The sequence below is a fragment of the Carassius auratus genome, chromosome 3 (assembly GCF_003368295.1).
Source record: "Carassius auratus strain Wakin chromosome 3, ASM336829v1, whole genome shotgun sequence".
Lineage (NCBI taxonomy): Eukaryota > Metazoa > Chordata > Actinopteri > Cypriniformes > Cyprinidae > Carassius > Carassius auratus.
This window is the reverse complement of record NC_039245.1, coordinates 26,582,278-26,596,633: the sequence shown is the minus strand read 5'-3', so window position 1 is coordinate 26,596,633 and position 14,356 is coordinate 26,582,278. Positions and strand designations below refer to the sequence as shown.

At 37.5% G+C, this 14,356-nt stretch overlaps 1 protein-coding gene across 8 annotated transcripts in view; it reads right to left on the bottom strand.

Annotated features, from left to right (window-relative positions):
* The window catches only part of LOC113052871 (NACHT, LRR and PYD domains-containing protein 3-like), a 38,235-nt gene that overhangs the window by 9,140 nt on the left and 14,739 nt on the right, over positions 1-14,356 (bottom strand). For 2 of the 8 annotated variants that reach the window (XM_026217310.1, XM_026217336.1), the window contains 5 exons: positions 12,467-12,640; positions 11,729-11,854; positions 6,430-6,573; positions 4,329-4,451; positions 2,287-4,173 (listed from right to left, as the gene is read on the bottom strand). In XM_026217310.1, the coding sequence (XP_026073095.1) occupies positions 2,287-4,173; positions 4,329-4,451; positions 6,430-6,573; positions 11,729-11,854; positions 12,467-12,640 (2,454 nt within the window). Of the gene's footprint in view, positions 1-2,286; positions 4,174-4,328; positions 4,452-6,429; positions 6,574-9,564; positions 9,568-11,728; positions 11,855-12,466; positions 12,644-14,356 lie in introns of all 8 variants that reach the window. The other 6 variants (XM_026217329.1, XM_026217320.1, XM_026217371.1 and 3 more) reach the window with 6 other exon arrangements.

Genomic DNA, 14,356 nt, shown 5'->3' with positions numbered 1-14,356 from the left:
ACATATCAAATGTTGAAAGTGAGATATTTTGAAATGTCATTCCAAATACTTGCTCATTTTGGATTTCATGAAAGCTATACATTCCAAAAAAGTTGGGACAGGTAGCAATAAGAGGCCGGAAAAGCTAAATGTACATATAAGGAACAGCTAGGGGACCAGTTTTCAACTTATTCAATCAATTGCCAACATTGGGTATAAATGGCAGTGTCTTTTAGAAGTCAAGATGGGCAGAGGATCACCAACTCCCCAAATTCTGTGGCGAAAAATAGTGGAGCAATATCAGAAAGGAGCTTCTCAGAGAAAAAACTGCAAAGAGTCCGAAGTTATCTTTATCTACAGTGCATAATATCATCCAAAGATTTAGAGAATCTGGAAAAATCTCTGTGCGTAAGGGTCAAGGCCGGAAAAACCTTACTGGATGCCCGTGATCTTCGGGCCCTTAGACAGCACTGCATCACATACAGGAATGCTACTCTAATGGAAATCACAACATAGGCTCAAGAATACTTCCAGAAAACATTGTCGGTGAACACAATCCACCATACAATTTGCAGTCACCGGCTAAAGCTTTATAGGTCAAAAAAGAAGCCATATCTAAACATGATCCTGCGTTTTCTCTGGGCCAAGGTTAATTTAAAATGGACTTTGGCAATGTGGAAAACTGTTCTGTGGTTAGACGAATCGAAATTTAAAGTTCTTTTTGAAAAACTGGGACGCCATGTCATCAGGACTAAAGAGAACAAGGACAACCCAAGTTGTTATCAGCGCTCAGTTCAGAAGCCTGCTTCTCTGATGGTATGGGGTTGCATGAGTGCATGTGGCATGGGCAGCTTACACATCTGGAAAGGCACCATCATTTCTGAAAGGTATATCCAAGTTCTAGAACAACATTTGCTCCCATCCAGACATTGTCTCTTTCAGGGAAGACCACATACAGCATCAATTACAACATTATGGCTGTGTAGAAGGAGGATCCAGGTACTGAAATGGCCAGCCTGCAGTCCAGATATTTCACCCATAGAAAACATTTGGTGCATCATAAAGAGAAAGATGTGACAAAGACCAACTATAAGCCTGTATTAGACAATAAAGGGACAACATTCGTATTCCTAAACTTGAGCAACTTGTCTCCTCAGTGGTTTGCAGACTGTTAAAAACAGAAGAGGGGAAGCAACAGAGTGGTAAACAAACTTTATATTAGATGTGTGGATGCCATTACATTTAAAAACAACTTATTTTTCCCTTAAAATTATACATTTTCTCAGTTTAAGCATATGATGTAATCTATGTTTTATTCTGAATAAAATATTGAAATTTGAAACTTCCACATCATTGCATTGTTTTTATTCACAATTTGTACAGTGTCCCAACTTTTTTTGGAATCAGGTTTGTTTCCTTTGGTCTTAAGTTTTCCAATTTGTTGAGGTTTAAAGACTTAAACTGTGTGCATTGAATTTATTTAATACATGAGTTTCACAATTTTAGTTGAATTACTGAAATAAATGAAAATATTTTTGTCGACATTCTAATCTATTGAGAAGAACATGTACTGCATTACATGAAACTTAGTATGTCTGTTTGTTCTGTATCATCTTAGTGAGCTTTTAGGAGTATTTACACATGCACAGTAAGGCAAATAAAAAAATTTCAGAAGTTTCAGTTTGGATGAGAAACTTTTTTTTTTAATTGAAAAATCAGTTTTTGAATATATCAGGTTAATGTAGATGAAGCCTGAATCGATACAAACTGATGCAAATGTTTCATGAGTGACAAGTTGCTGAAGGGGAAGGACTGAAACTGGCTACTGGACAATTTTATTGTCCAATTAAAAAAAATGAACTAAATTGATTCCAAAACAAGACCATACTGTGTATACTTTAAACTATGAAATTGAAAACAATATGCATTGTTAAAATTGATAATAATATAGTCCTTATAAAGCAGGTAGGTAACAAAAATAAGCATAACTGCATTTTTGTCAGCAAACTGGCTCCTTGTTTCATCTTACTGACAAAGCATATCAGCAAAACATTTATATTGGGCCTTTATCTGGAAAAAATAATATTGTGCCACAAAATGTTGTTTATCCCTAATTTGTAATGAAATGTTTTCTTAAAAGCATTCTTTAATTTATTAAATACAACCTTTTAATAAAATTAATTGTATATAGAGAATAACTCTTAACTAAAGTAATTTATATTTTATTACTTAAATACAAACCCATTTGACTATTCACCATTATCAATGTCAAATATACCTACTGCATTTTCATATTATTACGCTTACAGAGCTTTTCTGCAGTTCCTCACAGCAGGTAACAGTCTCCATCTCCCATCTTTTGATTTGGTTGTGTATTTTGTAAGATCAAACTCATCCAGCACCTCCTCTGACATCAGGATGATGTTTGCCAAAGTTGAGCATTGTGCAAGAGAAAGATATTTTATTTTTGTTTTAGAGTTTAAAAACGCCTGCATTTCTTTAACAACAGAATTATCCTTCATCTCAATCAAGCAGTGTGTCAGATTTATCCATCTGTCAGGACTAACATCATGTTTTTGACCTCGTTTGAGGTTTTGGATTATTTTCTTGATGCTCTTTGGGTTCCTCCTTGTGTGTATCAGCACATCCTGTAAGAGTCTCTGATTGGACTCCAGTGAGAAGCCATGAAGAAACCGAAGGAAAAGATCCAGGTGTCCAGTTTTACTCTCCAAGGCTTTATTCATTGCTCCCTTCAGAAACACATCCAGAGAAACATTCTTACTCTGAGTTCTGGACTTTTCTGTCAGGAACATTTTCAGAACCTCACTGTTCTTGTGTAAATAACAGTAAAACACATACAGTGCTGCAAAAAACTCCTGAAAGCTCAGATGTACAAAGCTGTAAACCTTCCTCTGATAAATCACAGATTCCACCCTAAAGATCTGAGTGCAAATCCCAGAATACACTGAGGCATCAGTGACGTCTATGCCGCTCTCTCTCAGGTCCTCCTCATAAAACATCACATTGCCCTTCATCAGCTGATTGAAAGCCAGTTCAGCCAGTTTCACAATCACTTCTCTGTTGGACTGCAGGGGTTTCCCTGAACCTCTCTCTTCATATTTCTGGTTCCTCATATTTGTTTGAATAAGCAGGAAGTAGATGTACATTTCAGTCAGAGTTTGAGGGATTTCTGCACTGAGATCTTGTTTCAGGATGTTTTGAAGCACAGTGGCTGAGATCCAGCAGAAGACGGGTATGTGGCACATGATGTGGAGGCTTCTTGCTCTTCTGATGTGTGAGATGATTCTGCTGGCTTGATGCTCGTCACTGATTCTCTTCCTGAAATATTCCTCCTTCTGAGGGTCATTGAATCCTTGAATCTCTGTCACACGGCTGATGTAGTTGGAGGGGATCTGATTGGCTGCTGCTGGTCTGGTGGTGATCCAGATGAGAGCAGAGGGAAGCAGATCTCCTTTCATGAGGTTCGACATTAACAGACTCACTGAAGAAACCTCAGTCACATCAGAAACTTTCTGACAGTCTGTAAACATCAGTGAAATTCTGCTTTCATCCAGACCATCAAAGATGAACACAACTTTACATGCATCATAAATCTTTGAATCCAGACCATGAAGTTCAGAATGAAGGTCAAGCAGAAGTCTGTGAAGACTGAACTGATGATCTTTAATCAAGTTCAGCTCTCGAAATGGAAGCACAAACATGAAATCTACATCCTGATTGGCTCTTTCCTCGGCCCAGTCCAGAATGAACTTCTGCACAGAGACGGTTTTTCCAATTCCAGCGATGCCTTTAGTAAGAACAGTCTTTATTTTGTCATTCTTCTCTCTTCTCTTCTCCTCATATCCTGGTTCAGGTGAAGGATTAAAGATGTCATTGCAGTTGATTGGAGTGTCTTGGAGTGTCCTGTAACTTTTCTCCATCTGTAGCACCTCATGTTCTTCATTCACTCCTTCACTCTCTCCCTCTATGATGTACAGCTGTGTGTAAATCCTGTTCAGGAGGGTTTGATTCTCTTGTAGTTTGATTCCCTCAAATAAGCTCTCATACCTGTTCTTCATACTGGTTTTGTGCTGGTCTTTGACTCTCTGAAGATCATCATGCACTGTTTGGTGAGAATCGAGCTGCAGATCTGCTTGTGTGTCATGATGACTGATCTGGTCAGCTCTCCAACCACTGAAAAGATATTAAGCAGAACAGAAAAAAACAAAGAGAAAATACCTTTATCAAAATAGAGAAACAAAACGTAAATTCATATAATATTAAATTATTTCATTTCAAAATATATACTACAGTTTGGGGACAAAAAAAAAGTTACACATGATACTCACACAGGGTCAGAGGTCACAGCAGGTCCATCACTGAGATCAGGGGGCAGGCCAACGGAGTTGTTACTCTTCACAGATGCACAGCTAGATATTAGAGATGCTGCTCTCTTTCTAGTCCTCTTTCTGCTGCAAAAAAGGTTTAATCTGTAAAATGTTGTTGTCAAAACAGTAAAATAAACAAATAAACAAAGGGATTGCAATTGTCAACAGGGAAAACCTATAAACAACTCTAAAACAGAAAGTGCACTTAGAAATAGGGGTGCCCTGATAAGGGTTTTCCGGTTATCACAGTGTCTTAGACCTGCCTAAATGTTAACATGTCTCTTCTTTAAATCACAATATTGTTGCCATGATACCAGGAATTATACAAATGTAGCAATTCCCTGATCTTAAATCTCCTGAGCTTCCTCGGGTGTATTGAAAAGTAAAGTGTCATCCTTAGGATAAGCTCATAACTGGGCAGGATAAAGCAACTGGAATTACAAATCCTTCTGATACAGCAGCTGTTTGACGTTGATAACATTAAGATTCTAATCTGATCTTCTAAACTGACTAAACAAGAGAACTGTGCACATTCTAGATGGACTGTCAGTCAGTGAAGTTAGAATGTTGTGCCACAAGGTGGTGGAAAGGGACTGTCATTCAATTACATGTTAAAGGTCCTATGACATGAAAATTTCACTTTCTGAGGTTTTTTTAAGATTAATATGAGTTCCCCTAGCCTGTATATGGTCCCCAAGTTTATAGAAATTTGAATCGGTGTAAATCGAGATTTTTCTATCTTTCTCTGCCTTTGAGAAAATGGAAGCTCAATCAGGCTGATCTTGAATCTCCTCGTTGTGACGTTGCAACGAGAATTGTTACCTCCCCTTTCTCTGCTTTGCCCGCCCAAATATTTATATATAATTCAGCACAGGCGTTACAAACAGATTCGACAGCACCGGCACAAACAGTGAGTAACAGTGTTCATTAATGCCTGATCTGTGATCAGTGATTTCTTATGGGTAGCTAATTATTCACGTTCACTCAGACTTTCTTTCTAAATCATTTAATACTGTTTATGCATCAGTGAATCAAGCTAGTGACTAAACGATCAACTTCGCGTTGTTTCTCTTAGTAGAATGAAACAAATCTGTTATTTAAATTGTGATTTAACTACAGAGAGCGATCAAAGAACGCTCCCTTTTTTTCCGGAGCTGTTACACATCGCGAGTATATCTGCACACTTGCCCAAACTGCCGTTACAATGAATGACGCTGTTATGCTGCACAACGGAGCTCTTACTGTATTCATGTGTTTGCTGTTATTTGTGGTGAAAGCATTTTGTGAGATAACGTGTTGCAATAATGACGAGATCACTGCATCCATGCGATAAACAGACTCTGTTAACTAAGTGCTCATCACTGCAGCCTTTCATGTGATGGGGAAAGATCGAACATTTTTTATATAATCCACACTTCCACGATTCGTTAATCTTGACAGCTGTAATAGTAAAAAAAAAAAAAAAAAAAAACAATATATATATATATATATATATATATATATATATATATATATAAAACGTTATATTTGAGTGGGGTTCCACGTAAAATGCATTTCGAATGCAACGATGTCAGCCAATCACAACAGTTGTGGTTATCTCGGAGTCTCACAACAGACACGCCCCTTCAAACAGAGCATTCAAGCCAGAGGGCTAATATCAGGATCTAAAAATGCTTTTTATTTCTACATTTTAAATGTAAAATCATACTAACAATATAAGTACACCTGAGAGAACATTAAAAAGCATTTAAAGATAAGGAAATGATCCATGTCATGGGAACTTTAAGAAAATCAGATTCATGACAACCTAGCCATACTTTTTACATGATTTTATATTCCTCTGGTGTGCTGATTTTTAATATTTGTTGCTGATTATTTCTAACTAAAAAAAAATAAAAACTTTAAATGCACGAATTAATATTAAATTAAATTAAATTAAATTTTATTATATTATTTTTATTTATTTGTTGTACCACCCTACAGTGTTATACTTAGACAGGATCAAAGGGCACTGTGTCATTACTAAAGTTTGGGGACAAAAAAAGTTACACATGATACTCACACAGGGTCAGAGGTCACAGCAGGTCCATCACTGAGATCAGGGGGCAGACCAACGGAGTTGTTACTCTTTACAGATGCACAGCTAGATATTAGAGATGCTGCTCTCTTTCTAGTCCTCTTTCTAGTCCTCTTTCTGCTGCTGATACTGAGAAAAAGGTTTAATCTGTAAAATGTTGTTGTCAAAACTATATTGTGGATAACATATGATAACATACAGATGTTTTATTCATAATATAACATTTTTGGGTGAACTGCTTGGGTTTCTTTTTTTCTCTCTCTCTCTCTTTCTCTTTTGGAGAATTCTATGTATTCAACACGGAACACAAACAAATATTTTGAATGTTTTCAGTTGCTCAAAGCACATACCTTACCTGAAAAGTAAAAAAAATATGGGTTAGATCTGCCTTAAATACATTGCAACAATCACATGTTTCATCTTTATTTGGGAACAGTTTAGCCAGTTTTGTTTTTCTATGGTGAATATGGTAGAGAACTTTCATCCGAATCAGATTGAGTCATGCACAAGATGCAGTCCTATTTATTCTGTTAACAGCTTTGTCCCAAGTGTCTTTGTATATGTCAATTCCTACGCTCTTATCCATTATGTTTTGATCTATTTGATCTAGTGATCTATTTTGGAATGTCATAATTAAGTTCTACATTTTGGAAATGAGGCCCTTGAGGTTTGTAGGGGTCTAAAGAAACAAGTCCAACCCTGATTCAGAGGGCATTTGAGGAAACACAGATCAATGGGCCTGAATTAAGTGTTGAACCTGGAGATAATGAAAAAAAAAATTACATTTTTGAATTAGATCATTGTAATTGGCAAATATATTGTGAGTGAAAAAGTCACTGCATTTAACTATGACCAAGTCCTGTCATGGCTTGAAAAGTAGCATTATTACATATCTGGGTTTCCATTGAAAGGTCTCTGAGTTGAAATGCTTGTCTAAACTGATTATATATTTTGAGTCAAAATTACAACCGGACTTGAGGGAAAACTGCGAGACTTCATTGTAATCAGCACCAACAGTGATGTAGACTTGCAAGATTTAGTCTCCGCTTCACAGCATTCTATATGTGGGGTCTGAAAACAATAAATAACTTTTTGTAAATTTGCTATCCAATAAAAATTTAGCCAATTTTGGAGAGCCAAATTCCTGCAAATTCTTTGCTTTTTGACCCCCAATCCCCCCACCTATAAAAACAGAGACAGCAACCTATTGGTTGACTGAAAAAAGTTATTTGGCGAGAAAATTGGAAGATTCTAAAACAAATACAATAATCTGGGTAACACATCAATTTTAACACAATTGATTTTACCAGTTACGACAAATATTTAACACCCCACTGTTGGAAATCTGATTCAAGTTTCTAAGAAAGTGCACTTAGAAATAGGGGTGCCCTGAAAAGGGTTTTCCGGTTATCACAGTTTCTTAGACCTGCCTAAATGTTAACATGTCTCTTCTTTAAATCACAATATTGTTGGCATGATACCAGGAATTATACAAATGTAGCAATTCCCTGATCTTAAATCTCCTGAGCTTCCTCGGGTGTATTGAAAAGGAAAGTGTCATCCTTAGGATAAGCTCATAACTGGGCAGGATAAAGCAACTGGAATTACAAATCCTTCTGATACAGCAGCTGTTTGACGTTGATAACATTAAAGGGGGGGGGGGATGCTGAATGTTGGGGGGGGGGGGTGCTGTGAAATGCTATTTCATGCATACTGAGTTTTTTACACTGTTAAAGAGTTGGATTCCCATGCTAAACATGGACAAAGTTTCAAAAGTTAAGTTCTACGTTTGAAGGAGTATACTCCTTCCGGTTTGTCACAAGTTTTTCGAGTATGGCTCTGTGTGACGTTAGATGGAGCGGAATTTCCTTATATGGGTCCTGAGGGCACTTCTGCCGGAAGAGCACGCGCTCCCGTACAGCGAGGCTGAGCACAGACATTCACTGATCAGAGCAAGAGACCGAATTGTAACAAAAGAAGTGTTTTTTTTGGTTGCCAGGGCAAGACAACCCTGCACAGATTACCAAAAAAAAAAAAAAAAACAGCATTAAGGGACCAGTGGATGGAGTTTATTTTTACAGAGCATCAACGGAGTTGTCCAATTGTTTTTGTTGGTTCCCTGCATTTCGAAGATGCTTGTTTTACAAACAAGGCCCAGTTTGATGCCGGATTTGCACATTGTTTATTTCTTAAGGATAATGCAGTACCAACGAAAAAGGGTCACGATCGTGTGTTGGAACCGCAGGCGGTGAGTAAAACCGCTTCAAATATCTCTGTGTTGTTAACTTAGCTATCGGCACGTAAGCACATCAAGTAAACAACATGCGATGTTGGCATCAAACTGCACTTTCCACATGTACAGCTTTAAAAAAAAAAAAAATAGACGACAAAGTGGAAAAAGTCATTTTCCAAAACCGCTAAGCAAATATATACAGTTTCAGTACATACCACATAGAGAAGCCTTTGCTGATGCTGCTCTTGTTAAATTTCAGCCTCTGGATCTGATTCTGGATCATACATATACGCTGAATCTGACTGTTAGCCATGGTTTGTTTTGTATGTTTTTTTCCTCACAGTAATGTCACAGCTTCCAAACGCTCTCAACGCAAAAGCCTACTGGCGCTCGTGATTCTTTAGCTCCGCCCACACATCACGCCTCCAGCCGGTCGTGTTTTTCCGGGAAAAATCAGTACAGACTATCTTTCTCTTATGAATATAATAAAACTAAAGACTTTTTGGAGTTATGAAGGATGCAGTACTACTCTATAGGTACTCAAGATTAACAGGATATTGAGTGAAAACGAGCATTTCACCCCCCCTTTAAGATTCTAATCTGATCTTCTAAACCAGTGATTCTCAACTGTTGGGTCGCAACACAAAAGTAAAAAAAATATGTGCGTCTCATGTTTGATTGGTCTTTTAATTTAAAAAGGGTTTAATTTGAATTTAATTAGGGTTTAAGTTTTTTTCAAAGATGTCTCCAGGAGCTGAGGGCATCACAAAAGTGTTTGACAGGGTCTTGATCCAAACAAGAACAAGCTCTTCGGGCATCTTACCTAGTAGCTCACCGCATTGCAAAGTTCAAGAAACCCCACACAGTAGCCGAAGAGCTCATTTTACCTGCTGCAATGGATATGGTAAGAGAGGTGCTGGATCAGTCAGCGGCGGATAAACTGATAACCATACCACTTTCCAATGATACCATAGCTCGGCGGATTGAAGACATGTCTGGTAACATAAAACAACAGACCACAGCCCGCATCCAGGCAAGCCCTTACTACGCCTTACAGATGGACGAATCAACAGATATCGCTAACCATGCCATTTTATTGGTTTATGTGAGGCATGTGTGGGACGGTGATTTGCGAGAACAATTTCTCTGCAGCAGAGACCTCCCTACCACTACAAAAGCAGAGGACATTTTTAACACCCTGGACTTGTATTTGAGCTCACTGGGCCTCAGTTGGGAATATTATGTGGCAATCACCACTGATGGAGCTGCCTCTATGACCAGGAAACATTCCGGTGTGGTGAAGCGAATTCTGGAGAGGGCACCTAATGCGACGTGGAACCACTGATTTTTGCACCGAGAAGCACTGGCGGCTAAGAATATGGTGCCTTTACTTTATGAAGCTTTAACAAATGTCATCAAAGTGATGAACCACATAAAACGGAGTGCAAAAAATTGCTGTTGCTTTTCACATCTGTGTAAAGACCTTGGCTCTGAGCACATGCAGGTGCTGTATCACTCAGAAGAGGGGCAAGGTGTTGTCACGCTTTTACGAACTTAAAACAGAAATCGCCACATTCCTCTCAGAGACTAACTCCCCGTATGCAGAACTGTTTGACAACGAAATGTGGCTCGTACGAGTTGCATATCTTGCTGATATTTTTGAGCACCTCAACACATTAAATGTATCGATGCATGGGAGAGGACACAATATATTTGAACAGTCAGACAAAATTGCTGCGTTCAAGAAAAAGATCTCACTGTGGCTAAATAATTTATCTAAAGACAGACTTGACATGTTTTCCAGCTCTTGCTATGAAGCACAGCAGCTGGACAGTGTGGCCAAAAATAACTTGAAACAAACTTTAAGGGCGCATCTCACTAAACTTCAAGCTCGGTTTGACGACTACTTCCCAGAGAAACAAACAACCATGGACTGGATACGCGACCCCTTTGGTATCAATGTGAAAAACATCACGTTGCCAAGCAACGAAGAGCATCAGCTGGTGGACCTGTCATGTGACCTGAAGCTGAAAAAGAGATTTGGTGAGGTAAGCCTTTCCCACTTCTGGTGCAGCGATGTGATGACTGAGTATCCATCCCTTGCCACTTTAGCAGTCAAAACGATCTTACCATTCAGCACAACCTATGTGTGTGAAAGTGGCTTCTCTACCATGGTCCAGCTCAAGTCAAAGCAGAGAAGCAGGTTGGACACGGAGCATGATCTGATAGTAGCTATGTCTACTGTCACCCCAGACTTTGAAACTCTTATCAAGAGTAAAGCACATCCCCAATTGTCTCATTAACTTCCACAAATGACCTGGTTAGGTGAAAAATTTATTTTGAGTGATTTTGACATTAATTTTATTCACTTTTGTACATGCAGTTGTCATGGTCCTCCTTAGTTTCTTATTTATTTGCTCTGAATAGAGTAAAAATATCTTGTTATGTGGCCTTATTTATTTAATTAACTTTTGTACATGCGGTTGTCAGGGTCCAGTTACTTATTAAGGTCTGAAATGCATGTTGTATGGGATAATATATGTATGTATGTAGGGTTATGTTTTTGAAAAGATGATATATGACTGTTTTCAACAGTTATTTTTGAATAAATAAATTGTGTTGGTTGAATTCTAAAAAAGTGGGTCGCGACTTAATGACCATGGGAAAATGTGGGTCCCAGGGTGGGACCAGTTGAGAACCCCTGTTCTAAACTGACTAAACAAGAGAACTGTGCACATTCTAGATGGACTGTCAGTCAGTGAAGTTAGAATGTTGTGCCACAAGGTGGTGGAAAGGGACTGTCATTCAATTACATGTTAAGAAAATCAGATTCATGACAGCCTAGCCATACTTTTTACATGATTTTATATTCCTCTGGTGTGCTGATTTTTAATATTTGTTGATGATTATTTCTGACAAAAAAAAAAAAAAACTTTAAATGCACAAATTAATATTCTATTCTATTCTATTTATTTTTTGTACCAGCCTACATTGTTATACATTGTTTATATATAAAGTTTGGGGACAAAACATGTTACACATGATACTCACACAGGGTCAGAGGTCACAGCAGGTCCATCACTGAGATCAGGGGGCAGATGCATGGAGTTGCTACTCTTCACAGACGCACAGCTAGATATTAGAGATGCTGCTCTCTTTCTAGTCCTGCTGCTGATACTGAGAAAAAGATTTAATCTGTAAAATTGTATTGTCAAAACTATATTGTGGATAACATATGATAACATACAGATGTTTTATTCATAATATTACTGGAGTTTAATTTTTGGGTGAACTGCTTGGGTTTTTTTTTTCTCTCTCTCTCTTTTGGAGAATTCTATGTATTCAACGCGGAACAAAAAAAAAAAAAAAATATGTTGAATGTTTTCAGTTGCTCAAAGCTCATACCTTACCTGAAAAGTAAGAAAACCCCATATGTAGGTTTTTAAGAATAACACATTAGTATTGCATCATTTAGCAAATATTTGCACACTACATTGTTGTTTTTCCTCAGGTCAAATCGACTGTAGGTTTAATTCACCTTCCGTCACCTTCTGCTGACCATTAAATCACTTCACTGGCACACAGAACAGTAAAGACAGTTTTAGAGCTTTAGTGGATGAGCAGTATTGAATATTTTTTATGAGATTGTCTTCAGCCTTTTCTTTATACAGTGATTTACTAATGTCTGCTGTTCAGAGTAAAAGGCCTCAGTGAGTGATTCACCAGTTTTAATGAATTAATATCCAAGTTTTATTACAGCAGATAGTTGAGAAACTACATCATACTCACACAGGGTCAGAGGTCACAGGAGGTCCATCACTGAGACCAGGGGGCAGACCAATGGAGTTGTTGCTCTTCATAGACATACAGCTGGGCCCTGGAGATGCTGTTCTCTGGGTGTTAACAGAAACCTGCTGCTCTTTCTCCTCATTCGCACTCATTTTACAGGCTTTTCTGCTTTTCCTGCTTAGACGAAACTTTATTTGAGGCCGGTGTGGAGTCAAAGAACATGCATTATACACTGAATACACTAAAGTTCAGGACTATATAATAATTCAATAATTCTACTAGGTCACATTTAACTCTGCAGTCTCTTCACATAAGCTAAATTATTTTAAGTTCATTTATTTGTTTGACATATTATTTTGTACTGTTGTGATAATGACCTGTATGTACAATAAATAACTTACAAATGAGTAAATAAACTAATATAAATACAAATAAGTTTGTAAAAACTGTAACATTATCATGCCTGTTCAATTCACAGTTGTGGTCAAAAGTTTACACAGACCCTGTAAAATTTGCTTTATTATAATAATTTTACCAAAAAAGAACTGCTGTATTAAATTGCATGTTGTTTTGGTCCTGATGAAGCTACTCTATTTTAGAAAAATGTAAATAATAATAACAATATTTTAAAGTAAAATATTCCCCTGTTGGACAGAAATTACTGCACAGTGTACGTTAACCATTTTCAGCCATTTTCTGATTAAGTGTTTTCATCATGAAAAAAATCACGAGTAATGGAAAAAAATGAACACGTCACATGTACCCAGGGGTAGTTTAGAATAAGCAGAGGCCCATGGGCTGCAGCATTAGGGCACCTCTACACCAGATTAAAAATAAATTAATTAATAAATAATCCCCCCCACCCCCCTTTTGATGCCCGTTAACATTTACAACACTGTTCTGTGTAAAATGTGAATATAAGTGAATATACAAATTCACTCTCAGAAGGTAGTGCCGGTGGAGCAGAAGAATTATAGCCATTACATAAACGTTATTACAGCTATTATGCGGTGTTAATATGAAAATAAAGTGCCATTAAATCTTTCCTGGCTGAAATAAGAGTTAACATTATCTAAACACCATAAATTACACAACATAATACTTTCAAACTTTCTCTAAGCAAGTTAGCATAAATGTGGCTATTTAGTGATTGCTAATGGTGTTTTTATTTTAAATGTGCTGTGCTCACGTTTACCGTATTTTCCGGACTATAAGTCACACTTTTTTTTCATAGTTTGGCTGGTCCTGCGACTTATAGTCAGGTGCGACTTATTTATCAAAATTAATTTTACATGAACCGAGAGAAATGAACCAAGAGAAAACATTACCGTCTGCAGCCGCGAGAGGGCGCTCTATGCTGCTCAGTGCTCCTGTAGTCAACACTAACTAGACATCGAAAACGCCTCTTTTACCACCACGGGTACCGCGGCGGTGGTATAAAGTGCATTTGGAGCTTTTGACCGTTTGAGTGGTGCTTTAACCACAAGTTATCAAACAAGCGCATCAAAGCACATTTTCGCAAATAGACATCAGTTTTGCCTCGCTGATGTGTTACATTTGACTGCTTCAGTCACGGAAAATGAAAGAAAAACACGATAGTTTAAATATTTAATATATTTCATATTTAATATTCACAGATGAAAGTTTGGTATTTATGAAGTTATGTGCATTTCTTAGAACGAGAAAGAAAAGAGTCTCTGCTTATATTTTCTAAGCTACATGGTATTAAACCATATTTTAGATTGGACACATTTAAAAGGTGTGCAGTATTATTTATATTATATTAATTATGTGTTATATTATTCAAAAGAAATTGTGGTTTACTTTGCATCCGAGCATTAAAAGGGGTAGCCTATTTTAGGGGGGTAGGCTACATGGATTAATATGCAA